The 16,354-nt window shown below is 37.6% G+C and overlaps 1 protein-coding gene across 6 annotated transcripts in view; it reads left to right on the top strand.

The window, feature by feature from the left end:
* RBMS3 (RNA binding motif single stranded interacting protein 3) overlaps positions 1-10,929 on the top strand; it is a 705,499-nt gene extending 694,570 nt beyond the window's left edge. For all 6 annotated transcript variants that reach the window (XM_068558019.1, XM_068558022.1, XM_068558021.1 and 3 more), the window contains one exon: positions 9,977-10,929. In XM_068558019.1, the coding sequence (XP_068414120.1) occupies positions 9,977-9,983 (7 nt within the window). In that variant the 3' untranslated portion in view covers positions 9,984-10,929. The remainder of the gene's footprint in view (positions 1-9,976) is intronic.
* The last annotated feature ends 5,425 nt before the right edge of the window (positions 10,930-16,354 follow it).

The raw sequence follows: 16,354 nt of genomic DNA, 5'->3' as shown, positions 1-16,354 counted from the left end.
AATTCTCCTCTCCTTCAGCTCCCCCCAGGGGGCACAGGTCCCATCCCACTTCTCCTCTTCCTTTTCCCTTCTTCTTTCTTTCATCCTACTCTGTTATGTGGGGATCTTTCTGGTCCTCTTAGTTGTCTGAAGTCCTCTGCTAGTGTTCAGCAGGTGCTCTGTGAGAACTGTTCCATTTGTAGATGTATTCTTAATGCATCTGTGGGGAGAGTTGAACTCCACGTCCTCTTACTCCTCCACCATCTTGACTCCCCCTTGTAATTTAATTTAAAATACCTTTAGTATAGCTATAAATAGACATTATGATATTAAATGTATGTGTGATGGGTTAAACTACTTTTCAGGGGCACTCAGTGACCCTAATCAGAATTTCACACCCCACAGGAGGTCAGCTCTCATTTAATGAGAAAGGCCAGAGGTTTGTACAAGTATTTTAAACTATCCATATTTCAATTAGCATAATGATTGTTAGAAATGAGTTGCCTGATGAAAGCAGTGCCATGTTAATTAGCATAATGAAACTGGAAATGAGCTCCCATTTGTGTAATTTGGAGTATTCAAGATAGCATGAATTGGCTAAAGTATTTTAGAGATACTCTCCACTCTACACAGGAAAGATAGAATAAGACTGTAGGGAAACTTGTAGCCTATAACTTTAGGGATGCTGCTTGTGGCTTATTCTCAAAACAAGACTGTTGTAAAGTAGATCTCTCTATAAGGGAAACGTAGTCCCATCTCTAGAAAATGGTCAGGATACAAACCCCCTTCCTTGCAACTGTCCAGAACCTCCTCTTCTCCCTGCCTGATTAAGTCAGCTTCAGCTGCCTCCACTTGTAAGCCCACGGTGAGATGCTCTCTTCTTTCTCAGGGTTGTCCCCACCTTTCATGGTCACTGTATGATGTGACAGGGATGGGGGTCTCTGCCTGACCCAGAGGGAGCATCTCTGCCTCTGACTGATAGATTCTAGCAAGAGTGTCCCCATCCACCTTTACACCTAGACCCAGTTTCACTTGCAGTACCCAGAATCATGCCAGGATCTATGCTAGGACACATACCCCTGCCCTCAAGGATTTTCAGTCTAATATGGGAACCTGAGGCTGGAGTGTGGTTAACTAGGCGGGAAAGTTGTAGGAGAACAGACCAGCTTTTATAGAGCCTTTGGTCCTTGGATTCTTAGCTTTGTGTAGACTAAGCATTCTCACTTTTATTCTAGGGGAGCTGCAAAACCTTTGGAGGGCTTGAAGAGAAGGAATGATGGGATTTGATTTACCTTAGATGACTCCAGCCTCAGGTTCCCACCTCCAGATTTTTGAGCTTCCTGTTTCCTCTACCTAGAATGCTTTTCCTCTAAGTCTTTCCAAGATTAGCTTATAATTATCTTTCACATCCAGACCTACATGAGAGACCTTCCCTGATACCAAATCTTAGGTATTTATCCAGCCACTTTCTATCAATCATCAATCACAGAATATACTTAAATATTCTATTTTGAGATTCTTTTTCTTTTTGATTGCTGATTGATCCATTGATTGTATGTCTACTCCTTGTGGGAAGTAAAATCCAAGAGAGTAGGGGAGGCATCTGCCTCTTTCATTGGTCTTTCCTTAGCATCTGGAATACTGCCTTTCTCACAGTAGTCACTCAAGTCAATAATTGCTGATTGGATGAATAAAGGTGTCGCTTTCATTTATCCAGACATCATTAAACTGTTAACAAGGAAGGTCTTGAATCACTTATTTCCTCATTATGCTTTGAAACAACCAAAGTCAGTTTCACCTACTCACAAAGCCTTGACAGACGCTTCTGGACACACAGTATCTCTCATCTCCTACCAGTGTCTTTCACTGTGTTCCCACATAGCTAATCTCTGTTCCCTTCTCATATATTAACTAACAACTCACTGAGCATACTTAAAAAATTCCAATCTGCTTGGAAGAGAGTGCCAGAGACTACCATATGATCATCTGATGGGATTCACATAGGCTTTTAGCTAAACTTAAAAAAACAAAAACCAGAGGAGGCGGAGACAAGATGGCGAAATAGAAGGACGTGAGCTCACTTCTTACAAAAACACCAAAATCAAAACTAACTGCTGAACAACCATCAACAAAAAAATGCTGGAACCTACCAGAAAAGTTATCCTACATCCGAAGACAAAGAAGAAGCCACAATGAGATGGTAGGAGGGGTGCAATCGTGACAAAATCGAATCCCATACAGCCAGGTGGGCAAGCCACAAACTGGAAAATAATTATACCACAGAAGTTCTCCCACAGGAGTGAAAGTTCAGAGCCCCACGTCAGGCTCGCCACCCTGGGAGTCTGACAATGGGAAGAGGAGCCCCCAGAGAATCTGGCTTTGAAGGCCAATGGGGTTTGCAGGAATTCCACAGGACTGGGGGGAAAAGAAAGAAACTCTCCTCTAGGAAGCCACACACAACATCTCATGTTCATTAGGACCCAGGGAAAAAAATGCAATGGCTTCATAAGAACCTGGGGCAGACCTACCTGCAGGTATTGGAGGGTCTCCTGCAGAGGCAGGGGATGGCTGTAGCTCACTGTGGGGACAAAGACACTGGTGGTGGCAGTTCTGGTGAGTACTCATTGGCGTGAGCCCTCCAGGAGGCTGCCGTTTTCTCACCAAGACCTGGCCCCTCCCAACAGCCCGTAGGTTCCAGTTCTGGGACACCTCAGGCAGAACAGCCAAAAGGCCAGGAACACAGCCCCACCCATCAGCAGACAGGCTATTTAAAGTCTTCCTGAGCACACAGCAGCCAGCTAAACACACCCCCCAGACAAGGCCCTGCCCACCAGAGGGACAAGATCCAGCTCCATCCACCAGTGGAGATCATAAGAGACTACTACACGCAACTCTATGCCAATAAAATGGACAACCTAGAAGAAATGGACAAATTCTTAGAAAGGTACAACCTTCCAACACTGAAACAGGAAGAAATAGAAAATATGAACAGACCAATCACAAGCACTGAAATTGAAACTATGATTTAAAAACTCCCAACAAACAAAAGTCCAGGACCAGACAGCTTCACAGGCAAATTCTATCAGAAATTTAGAGAAGTGGTAACAACTATCCTTCTGAAACTCTTCCAAAAATTTCAGAGCAAGGAACACTCCTACACTCATTTTACAAGGCCACAATCACCCTGATACCAAAATCAGACAAGGATACCGCAAAAAAGAAAATTACAGGCCAATAGCACTGATGAACATAGATGCAAAAATCTGCAACAAAATACTAGCAGATGAAATCCAGCAACACAGTAAAAGGATCATACACCCTGATCAAGTGGGATTTATCCCAGGGATGCAAGTATTCTTCAGTATATGCAAATCAATCAATGTGATACACCACATTAACAAATTGAAGAATAAAAACCATATGATCATCTCAATAGATGGAGAAAAAGCTTTTAACAAAGTTCAACACACATTTATGATTAAAAACTCTCCTGAAAGTGGTCCTAGAAGGACCCTACCTCAATAAAATAAAGGCCATATATGACAAACCGATAGCTAACATCATGCTTAATGGTGAAAAACTGAAAGCATTTCCTGTAAGATCAGGAACAAGACAAGAATGTCCACTCTCGCCACTTTTATTCAACATAGTTTTGGAAGTTCTAGCCCCGGCTATCAGAGAAGAAAAAGAAATAAAAGGAATCCAAATTGGAAAAGAAGTAGTAAAACTGTCACTGTTTGCAGATAACATGATACTATACATAGAAAATCCTAAACATGTTAACAGAAAACTACTAGAGCTCATCAATGAATTTGGTAAAGTTGCTTGATACAAAATAAATGCACAGAAATCTGTTGCATTCCTATACACTTACAGTGAAAGATCAGAAAGAGAAATTAAGGAAACAATTCCACTTACCATCACATGAAAAAAATAAAATATCTAGGAAGAAACCCATCAAAGAAGGTGAAAGACCTCTTCTCAGAAAACTATAAGATGTTGGGACTTCCCTGGTGGCACAGTGGTTAAGAATCTGCCTGCCAATGCAGGGGACACGGATTCAATCCCTGCCCTAGGAAGATCCCACAGGCCATGGAGCAACTATGCCCATGCGCCACAACTATTGAGCCTGTGCTCTAGAGCCTGTGAGCCACATCTACTGAGCCCACGTGCCACAACTACTGAAGCCCGTGCACCTAGAGCCCGTGCTCTGCAACAAGAGAAGCCACCACAATGAGAAGCCCAAGAACTGCCACAAAGAGTAGCCCCTGCTCGCTGCAACTAGAGAAAGCCTGCACATAGCAACAAAGACCCAACGCAGCCAAAAATACATAGATAAATAAATAAATTTATAAAAAAGAAAACTATTAAGATGTTGATGAAAGAAATCTAAGATAACACAAACAGATGGAAAGATAAACCATGTTTTTGGATTGGAAGAATAAATATTGTCAAAATGACTATACTACCCAAAGCAATCTACAGGTTCTATGCAATGCCTATCAAATTACCCATGGCATTTTTCACAGAATTAGAACAAAAAAATCTTAAAGTTTGTATGAGACACAAAAGACCCTGAATAGCCAAATCAATCTTGAGAAAGAAAAATGGAGCCAGAGGAACAGGCTCCCTGACTTCGGACTATACTACAAAGCTACAGTCATCAAAACAGTATGGTACTAACACAAAAACAGAAATACAGATCAACAGAACAGGATAAAGAGTGCAGAGATAAACCCACATACCTATGGTCAACTAATCTATGACAAAGGATGCAAGAATATACCGTGGAGAAAAGACAGTCTCTTCAGTAACTGGTGCTGGGAAAACTGGACAGCAACATGTAAGAGAATGAAATTAGAACACTCTCTGACACCATACACACAAAAAAAATGTATTAAAGACCTAAATGTAAAGCTGGATGGTATAAAACTCTTAGAGGAAAACATAGGAAGAACACTCTCTGACATAATTTGCAGCAATATCTTTTTTGATCCACCTCCTAGGGTAATGAAAATAAAAACAAAAATAAACAAATGGGACCTAATTAAACTTAACAGCTTTTGCACAGCAAAGGAAACCATAAACGAAATGAAAAGACAGCCCACAGAATGGGAGAAAATATTTGCAAATGAAGCAACTGACAGGGGATTAATCTCCAAAATATACAAATAACTCATACAGCTTAATATCAAAAAAGCAAACAACCCAATCAAAAAATGGGCAGAAGATCTAAATAGACATTTCTCCAGAAAAGACATACACATGACCAAAACACACATGAAAAGATGCTCAACATCACTAATGATCAGACAAATGCAAATCAAAACTGCAGTGAGGTATCACCTCCCACCAGTCAGAATGGCCAACATCAAAAAATCTACAAACAATAAATGCTAGAGATGGTATGAAGAAAAGGGAACCCTCCTACACTGTTGGTGGGAATGTAAATTGGTACAGCCACTATGGAAAATAGTATGGAGGTTCCTCAAAAAACTAAAAGTAGAGTTGCCATATTATCCAGCAGTCCCACTCTTGGGCACATATCTTGTGAAAACCATAATTCAAAAAGATACATGCACCCCAATGTTCATCGCTGCACTACTTACAATAGCCAAGACATCAAAGCAACCTAAATGTCCATCAACAGAGGAGTGGATAAAGAAGTGGTACATATATATACAATGGAATATCACTCAGCCATAAAAAAGAACAAAATAATTCCATTTGCAGCAACATGGATGGACCTAGAGATTGTTATACTGAGTGAAGTAAGTCAGACTGAGAAAGACAGCTATCATGATATCACTTATGTGTGGAATCTAAAAAAATGGTACAAATGAACTTATTTACAAAACAGAAATGAAGTCACAGATGTAGAAAATAAACTTATGGTTACCAGGGGGGGAAAGAGGGAGGAGATAAATTGGGAGAACACGATTGGCGCATACACACTACTATATATAAAATAGATAACTAATAAGGACCTACTGTGTAGCACAGGGAACTCTACTCTCTACTCTGTAATGGCCTATATGGGAAAAGAATCTAAAAAACAGTGGGTATATGTATACGTATAACTGATTCACTTTACACCTGAAACTAACACAACAATATAAATCAACTATGCTCCAATAAAAAATAAATAAATCAATAAATTACAGACAACACAACAGAAGGTTATAGGACAAAAGTTAGAGAAATATTTAAAATGTGCATATGAACAGAAAGGTTATATTTGGAATCATGGGTCAGCATAATTTTAATATTCCAAATTACACTTTCCAAGCTAAAAAAACATTACTTCCCATTTTGTATTCATGCTTTTTTTCCCTCCTATTGTTAAAAGAGGCTATTAATGCAAGAGACTCTGATTACTCTTAGCCCAAATGGGGGAAATGATACCTGTGTTTTATTTTGGAAGTTCTTTGGAAATTCCTGTTCCTGCTCAGGTTATTCTCAGTTTTTCTGTGTGCTATTTAGGAAATCTTAAAAATAACTAGGACTTTAAAAGCATGAGTCTTCAAGCAAAGTTACATTCTAATAAGCAAAATCAGAAGTCCTTGGTTCAAATTCCATCTTTGCCACTTACTTGTCCCTCAAGGAGCCTCCCTCACATCTTTAAAGTGAGAGATTAGATCAGTGTTCTCCAGAAAGTATAAATTAGGTCTCCAGTGCTGAGCTAGGATTTACCACCCTGCCCTGGAGTTGGGGTGGGGAGGGTGGTCAAAAGTGGTTTTAAGAAACACTGCTTTAAGCTAAGTGAAATGCTTGCTTAATTGCAGCTCTCTTCAAAGCCGTTAATACGCTAGTGGCCTCCTAGAGGGCCAGATAGATAGATACTTACTTCCTGAAAGATTTGAGTGTGTGCTGCACTCCTCCTTTGGAATGCTAAACAAACAAACAAAAAATTAACAAAGAACTATAACAAAATGTTTATTGTCAGCATGATGATTATTTTGATACTAATTTAAAAGATTACATTTTTTCAGAAACAATGTTTTTTCTATTGATACCTTTCCTTGTTGGTGCCCTAACCGCACGTTTAGTTTCCTATGGGTAATCCAGTAGTGGGAGTATAGTGTGCAGGTTTTCCACACTCTGGATCACAGAATCCCTCTTTTCACATGAAAATTTGTGAAGCTAATCTGTTAGAAATGACTCTGGGGAATATTGCACACTTAGATCATCTTTAAGACTTCTTCTAGCCTAAAAGTCTAGAATTCTAAGATGATGATTTGCTACTTTTTAATATATTCACTCTGCTTTTGGGGGGAGTAGGCACGGGGAGAATGGAGGATGAGAGTATTCAGAATGACTCTGTGATCTTAAATTCGGTCAAACTCTCAGTCTTCTAACCTTCACGCTGACCTTAGAAGGCCTTTATCTCAACCCCAATATTGTTGGTCTTTTTAATTCTTCAGGTCTTCTCTGTCTAACTGAACTGTCATGACACCAATTGCCTATAAATCGTCAGTACGGTAATGAGCAAATTATATGCCCTTGATTACCATCCTTACATGTCCTTTAAGCTTGTGAATAATAATATTTCTATTTGCACAGTACTTTACAGTTTGCAAATGATTTTCATAATCATGCTCTCTTTCACACAAATTTCTCTTTTTACGTTGCAATTCATTTTATTTTTAAAATCGTCTCACCGCACAACTTAAAATGTTCTTGTTGCTCCTGATCACAGCCTTGACACTTTGAAAGCCTACTGTTTTTATGAATGCCAGTGCATGACATAAGCATTATGTAAATGTGCACTTTCACACTTCATTAGGACAGAGAAGGTGCACAGGAGTGAATTCAGTTCTGTTAAATAGCAACACCTTTTCCCTTCAAACTTCAGCTAGCCATCATGAAAACGTAAAGTACAACCATTTATTTCTCCTCATTTGTTTTCATGTAGCAACGAGACCACTTGAAGGATGAAGCAAGTGATGGTAGGAGGATATTGCAAACATTTGTGTAAGGTTATAAAACTTAAAAGTAGCTCCAGCCTCACTCATAAATACGGATGCTTAGATACCAGCCCATGTGACACACCTGAGCAGTGAGGGGGTTCTGTGTCCGTTGACTGAGACAGCATTCACTGAGCAGCTCTGATGGAGATTCATACTGTATTAGGCATTTTCTGTTCAAGGCACAATAATACCAGGGTAGAAGATGGGAGTGGGAGCAAAGAATAGACCAAAAAAAACAAACATAAAAACACACATAAAATGTTGTTCCCATAACAAGATAGATTTTTAGAAGTAAATGGAGTAAACCTAAATTTTGCAAAGATGTACAGAGAGATCAAATATATACCATGGTTCCCATGACTACTACTACTAAAATCTCCCTTACTGTTGCTGCTATTATGAAAATTTTGATTGCTTTTATTCTTAAAAGGAACCCCACTTTCTTGCATAACACAGAAATAATATGTATTTCTAGAGACTTAAACTCTTGGTTAAAAATGGAAATACTCACTCTATCAATGAGTTGCTTTCCTTACATGATTCTAGGAACAAATTACCCAGGTTTCTAACAGCTATAGCTGAGACATATGATGGCTTTTTGCAAATTAGGAAAAGGAAACCCTCAGGCTAACTGTCAAAACATCCCAGGCTCGTTCAAAACATTGTTGAGGGCTTTTTGTGAATTTGAATAAGGGCCACTTGCTCAGGGCAAATGCAGCCCTGCACCAGAGTACACAGCTTGGGGAATAGACCATGGGCTAAAATTAGTCCCCAGGCACTCCTTCAGCCAAGCATCCTGTGCAGTGAAACAGCTGGACAACTCTACCCAGCAACACGGAGGTTTCTTTACTAAATTAAGCAACTGGGCACCAGAAGAACCCACGGAACACTGAGGGAAGAAGGCTTCATCTAAATAGGACCTACAGATAGTTTGAAGCATCTTCATTTTAAAAGATACCCCTGAAATTCTTGAGCTACCCCTGAAATTCTTGTGGGTGGAAGAGATGAGAGTAAAGATCAACCCACTATTAGCTCAGCCCTGCCATACAGATGGGGCAGAATCAGAAGAGATTTTGTGGGCTGGGCTGGCAAAGTGACATATAATAAAAATAGCATTTGTCTTGTTAAACACCTACAATGTGCCTACCAGTCTGCCAGACTCCTGGAGAGTAAAAAGTAGAAGTAAAATATTGTCCCTGCTCTCAAGAATTTAAAACCTTGTTGAGATAGAGAAGCAAGGAAGAAGAAAAGAAATTGGAAAGTGAACAAAACTGCATTGCCCTCTTACCTGTCTTATTTACATAAGCCTTGTGCTTATGTGGGTACACTTGGTGAGCTCCGTGAGGTAACAAAGAATCAATTGCTGCAGATGTAAGCTCTTATATATAGGATGGATAAACAACAGGGTCCTACTGTATAGCACAGGGAAGTATATTCAATATCCTGTGATAAAGCACAATGGAAAAGAATATTAAAAAGAAGTATGTGTATATGTATAACTGAATCACTTTGATTTCTGCTGTGCAGAAATCAACACAACATTCTAAATCAACTATACTTCAATTAAAAAAAAAAAACATACAACCCATTGCTATATCCTGGGTACATAGTAGGGAATCACAGAATGTTTGACTGAGTTTGTGATGAATCTCATGGGAGTTCTGAAAGGACAGAATTACTCAAGGAATTTCTGGGGGAGCTAAAACATAAGCCAAGCATTGAAGAATATATTCCATGAACATAGGAAATATTGCTTGTCTAGATATATTTGTATATTTACAACTTTATGATTGAAAGATATTCTTGACCCATTAGCCATGCTATTTAATATAAACAAACTCCACCTCAAATATATATTTGTGTGAAAGTGGCAGAATTTGACACTCTCCTAAGCCCTATGTGCTTTTACAACTGTTATACTGAAAGAGCTTGGTAGCTTTTAAAGAGCGCTCACTGGAAAAGAGCACAGAAGGTGATTTCAAAGTTGTTCTGGTGCAATGACCCCTCTTATTCCATTGTTTTCACAGACCATAAACAAGACCGAACGAAGAATGTCCGTCTGAAACTCTGCCTTGAATGAAGAAACTTCATTGAACAAGAAGTTGGCTTCCAGTTTTGCACAGGCGTCAATGGAATGCTTTTTTTTTTTTTTAATTTTCTACTTTACCCAATGAAAACAACATGTTTTTATGTGCTGTGCAAGTGGTTCCTTCATGTGGTCTGACAGTTAATTTTTGCCATCATTCTTTTTAAAGAAAAAAAATATCCCAGAAGAGGACAACAAGAAGCAAACAAAGCAAAACATGGAAGGTTGACATTTATCTGGAAGAACATTTGAATTCAGAATTTATCTGAAGGTGTAGATAGATTTTTTTTTTTTAAACAGAAAATCTGATGTCAAGAGGTGGGCAAGCAGAAATGGAAACAAATTGTCTTCCTCAGTCATTAAGCTACTCTTTCTTTTTCCCTTCTTGTTTAAATCTAGTGGGTTGGTTTTTTTATTTTTTATTTTTTCTTAGAAATATTTAGGTAAGGTTTATCTTGAATCTTAATTGCCTTAATTTTAAGGACGTCAAAGGCTCTCGAGGCAAGCTCTCAACGTCTTGTTTAAAAAAAGAAAGAATTGAAATATTGTGCCAGCTCTCACTGGTACAGAAGTTTAAGACTATGAGTTTTTAGGGTGAAAAAAAACTGTACAGTTTAAAAGAAAATGTTTTTCTTCATTTGAAGAAAATTTGTTGATAAAAGAAACCATGGCAACTGCAAGAATTGGGAAAATGCTGGGACTTCTCATGAACTTTGTCTTAAGTGTTGAATCATTCTAGAAGGCTAAAACATTTTACAGTAAAGTTATTAACGTTGGTTTCAAAACAACTGCATTAGAAATAATGCGTGTTTGGGGGGCAGAATGCAGATTTTTTTTATTTCTGAAGCGTGATGGCTAGCAAAAGCTTTAGTGCTTTTTATCTGCAGTCTTTTTTATGAGCTTTACAAACTTTTAATCAGCTTTGCTTGTCACATTGCAAAACCTAGCTTAAGAGCATTTAAAAAAAAAAAAGTAGATAGGAGCTTATGGTCAAAAAGTGAAAAAAAAAAAAACACCACAAAAAAAACAAAAAAAGCAATAGATAGAGAAATTGTTGACAATTTCTGTAGTCTTTCCTAGTTGTGATCAAATTCAGCCTATGGATGGCCTATTTTATACCAAAGATGAAGTGGCACCCTATTGCAGTCCAGAAGATAGAGGTTGTTTTTCTTTTCTTCTCTTTTCTTTTTTAAAATTTTATTTGACCTACATGGCCGGACCAGTTCTTACTTTGTTGTTTGTTTAAACTACCTTCCACTGGTGTTTTACATACTGCAAAAAAAAAAAAAAAAGTTGTTCTTATTTTAAATGTATTTTTGTTGATAGTAGAAGCTTGTTCCTGTGTGGTCAGCAATTTCAGCACCAAGAGTTCTGGATTCCAACCAATACAGCCAAGTGGCTTTAAATTCCATGTGCTTTTCTGGTTCCTTCCTAGCTCTCTTGAATTGTGAAGCCTGTATTGATGGCCACCAATGAGCTAAAACACTTGTTTAACAGGTTGAAACTTCTTTATATGAATTCTGAACTCAAGATACTCCCTGAACTGGTCTGAAAGATCACTTGTCAAAAAAGCTCAGTGATGCTCTGTTGAGTGGTGAGTGGTCTCCTGAAAAGGTCTCACTGTACTTGTAACAACAGTCTTCCTTCTAAATACCCGCACTTCTAGATTTTGTCTTCTCGCCTCAGTCTTTGTCATCATCTACCGTGAATAGCCACCTTGACTCTGCAATTGGGGAGGGGATATCTTTTTTTTTTTAATCTTTTTTGCCTCTTTTCATTGTATTTTCATATCCTGGTGGTGTCAGAAGAAAGAGAAAACAGACTTTTTAATTTCAGTGTAGCTCCCTGAGGCAAATAGGACCAATAAGATTGAGGATTCTATTAGTGGAATTTAGGTAAGCTTTTAATGCTAGTTGACAATCAAGAAATTGTATGATTTATATGAATAAGAACCCAAATAATTAGATTTGATCAATTATTAAAGCCGAAGGCGATATATTTGCATTGAGAATGATGCAAAACATTGTCTAAAATGAATTAAATTGACTTAACCAAACATCTCTGCATATTTGAGTCATGAAATCCATGTTCAGCCTATACAGTTTTACCTGAAATGAAGGACAGTGGAACTTTGTCAATTGAACCATGTGCTGGAATGGCTTTCTAATGTATCATTAGAATCAATAGGTGAAATTCTTCTCACAAAGTCACAGGAACCTGTCTTAGTCCAGAAGGAAGAGGGTAATGCATACAGTGCACTGTAAAAGAAAACAGGGTAGGTGTTTAAAAACTGAAATATTAAAAAGTAAAGCATATTCCCATTAGGTCAACATGAGTAATGAGTTTGACTCATAAAAAAATAATCAATATTCTACTATTTATGACCTGTAAACAAAGGCCTAGTGTTGAAATAAATCCAATTCTCTTATTTGAAAAACCCCATGAATTGAAAGCTCATTATCTAGAGAGTGATTCCGTATCTTTGTGGTCCAATTAGAGGCAAAAATATAGCTAAGGCAATGTAGCATGTGCTACGAAAAAGTTTCAACTGGTCACAGCCATCCTTATGGTTTTCCATACTTTAGAGAGAATCCTAAATTTATACTTTCTTCTGTTCCATTTTTCAGCTTTCTTCTGTTCCATTTTTCAGCTTCTCATGTATTTTAAGGGTGGCACTTAAGTTTTCTCTTTGAGAAATGGGCCCCCAAGTTACTGGGGGATGAACAAACCTGTATAGGAACTGTGCTTTTTGTTTCTCTTTTTCAGTCTCTGAACTCTTTGTATAAATAAGGATTATCCTGGGCATAATTCATTTGAATATGAAATCAACATGCTTTCTTTTGCTTCTGTAAAAAAAGAAAACAAAACAAAACAATGTGATACAAAGAAAGTCTCATTTACACAATCAACAATGAGACTAAGAGGTAGCTACCATGTGGCTGATGAATGTGCCTAGGTAACTTCCTGTTTCTATTCAAAACTACTGCTTTATTTATACGTTCAGCAACATTTTTTTCAACTATAAAATTTCAATGATCTCAATTTTTTTAAACCACTTCAGGCAAATTTTATCATTTTGCCTGTGTCATTTTATGTGTCCATGTGTGCTTTGTGTTTGGATTTTTTTATATTAGGCCATTCTATAAAGTATTTTAAATCTAAAAGGAAAAAAAAAGAAGGAAAAAGTGGCAAAGTGGCACATGTTCAAATTTACACATCATCTCACCTAAAAATTGTTTTTAAGAATCAAGTCTGGGGAAAAAATAAAAGCATCAACAGGTAAGCATTGTATGAAAGGTAAAACAAACTTTACTTTTCATATTTTACATTGTATGAAAAGTAAAACAAACCAAAACGTGTGTTCAGTACATACAGACATCAGAGTCCTAATTTAATCAGGTGACTTTAACCCAATTTAGGACTACAATCATTTTTCGTTTCACAATACTTCAAGCATTTATTCAGATGTTTCCATTTTTCCTTTCAATTGTAATTGCCAAGACTTAGCCTAAATGTCAGGAAACAAACTAAAACCACAATCCAAATGGGATAAAAATCATCTCCTCCAAACTCTAGTTCCATGGTCAGTGGAGGAGTAGGTATTCTTAATAACGAGGAGGTATTGTCAGGAAGGAAGTCTGTATAGTGACTGGGAGCTCCTCAGAGCATGGCCATGTCTTCTGAAGACATCACGGAACCTAGGTGAACTAAAGGTAATACTTGCAGGGTGGGCGCCTGTTTGTCCTTCAACACGGGCATGTCTTGAATATTGCAAGTCACATGCTATTCTAAAAATAATCTACCTGACTGTGGTTTGGTCAGGGTTAGTTTGTTTCCTTGGTAGATTTCAATCATTCAGATGTTGTTGCCATGCTTCACTTGAATCAATTCTCCTGTGACCTTAACATCTGCCACATTTGACAGCATATGAGACTCACTTCCATCCCTACTAATGAAAAACTACATGGTGTTAAAAGCGTCTGTATCAGAGATGGAAAGCCCAGGGCAGGAGAAGGCTAGGTGGAGCAGGAGGTTTGCTGTACCTACAGAGTCCATCAACCCCTTGCAAAACTGTTTTATAATCATTTTCAATCCATGTATGAGAAAATAAAAGTACTAAAAGTACTTAGTTTTTTTAACTTTGAATAATTGGGGTGTCTATTATATATATATATATATATATATATATATATACACACACACACACACACACACACACACACACACACCCACGCCCACCTATGAGTCTTTCACAGTGGCCTAAAATTCCAATTAATGAAAGTTGAGATGTGATTACGACCTTTGCAGTCTTCTTTAAGCTTGAGGAAACGTTTCAATGGACTGTCTAGACAGATGATAATCTTAGTAGGAGACTGAAAATACATTTGACAATTCAGTCTCATACTTAATCTGAGTGCAGGAACCACTGCAAGATGAGCTGATCAGCCGAGAGAAATTTTTAAGTGGGTTTCAGTGATAAATGTTTTTATATGATATAAAACCAAATGAAAGTATAATATTTATGTAGGTATATAACAACATTCAGCACATTGGAAGAATCACACTTCATAATCAAGTTTAAACATGTCATAAAGCCTTGATCTATATTCTCTTGTCCACAGTAGGGAGTAAGGATGAGATTTTGTTTTTCATGTTATTGTGACTGGCATGCTTCAAACTTCTGAGCTTGCTGGGACTGACCTCCCCTCATTCCAGTTTGAGGGACTGACGGGCTTGAAACAGGCTCGTTGATTCTGTGTATGATACCCCTTCTGTGACAGAGTAATAATGGGATTTCATTAGTGAATCAATTTGTTTTGCAAATGGCACCTACTGTGGCATTGGAAGACAGCTGAGTCTGACTCACGTTGAACATTTCTTACAAAATATTCTGAAATTTGAAATTGGTCCCTTAATCCAAGTGCTCTTGTTCATGGCTCTCCTCTGTGGAGAACATAGAGTTCAGGAAAGTACAAAAGCTAAGAACAAAATCCGTGAGTGCCCCGAATGATCTATGTTGATATAAGGCAGGGTAGCTCAGCCCAGATTGGTGATTTATTTTATCTCTGGTTTTATACCTCATTACCTATGCTGTCACATAAAAAAGGATGGGTGGCTTCTCCATATTTATTTCTTTATATTTCTGGGAGGGAAAATAAACTTTTTAGAAAAGCATCTTCTACACAGAAGCTCTAAAGTTGAAGCAGGGGTGAGATCGATCTTGGAGTCTGCAGGAAGAACCACTAGGCCACTGGGTCATGCTTTTCTTCCACTGTGTTCCCTCCAGTTAGTGACTGCCCTGAAGCCCCAGTCCTGCAGAAATACAATACTCCCAAATTTTGAAGGGCTAATCATCTACTTTGTGCACCTGTTTTGTCTTCTCTTTTCAACTATTAGGACTTGGGCTCTATTTCCTCCTATTAGCATTTCACCCTGAGGATGGAAAAAGAAACATTTGGAAATAATATTCAAATCTGTCTATTTTGTTCCTTAGGTATTCATTTATTGAAGCAGTTTGAAATCATTGCTAAAATTAATGTCAGTGCATTATATTCTGTGGGATTTTAATATCCATAATGTCCCTTTCCCATCCACCACAAACAGTTGAGAGTTGGCTGTATTCTTGCAGAATATAAAGGAAAAAACTGTAGCAAAGAATTTGGCTTCCCTCAAAAGAAAGGTATTTTGGATTTGTTCACTATTGAAATTTGAACCAGTAGAACAGGTCAACTCAAAATTGAGTTATGGGAATATAGTAACAGCCCTTGGCTAAATATGCACTCTTATCCCTATCTTAAATCTTGGACCAAAAAATTGCATTGTTTATTTTTTGACTTTGCATTACTATATTAAGGCTTTAATGACCTTGACACTCCAGTGGATTTTTTTTTTTTAATAATTATTTCAAGTTTAAATAGTATCCAAAGTGTAATTTTAGGATTATACCGTATATTTTAAACTCTCTGGTCTTACATTATTAAGAAAGATGCTCTGTCCTCCTCCCCAAAATATGTTATTTCCTCATATATAAAAAAGGAGTTATTCCATAGTTTTCAAGAACTATAAAAACTATTTCAAAAGAGACACTTGAAAAAGTTTTCACCATTCTGGGAATTATTGCTTCCATTTATTTAAAAAGAAGAATGTAATTGGAATCTTAATTTTAAAAATATATATGTAAAAGTGTACTTGCTATGAAATAGTTTCTAAAAAAGAAAAAGGGACACAGCTTCTTTTAAAACCCTTGTTTCAGGTCATATATGACTTCATACAATTTCCAAAACATCATTCAATTTTGAATTTTATTTAAGAGCATTTA

Source organism: Eschrichtius robustus, chromosome 12 (genome assembly GCF_028021215.1).
Source record: "Eschrichtius robustus isolate mEscRob2 chromosome 12, mEscRob2.pri, whole genome shotgun sequence".
Lineage (NCBI taxonomy): Eukaryota > Metazoa > Chordata > Mammalia > Artiodactyla > Eschrichtiidae > Eschrichtius > Eschrichtius robustus.
This window is presented reverse-complemented; position numbering and strand designations above follow the sequence as displayed.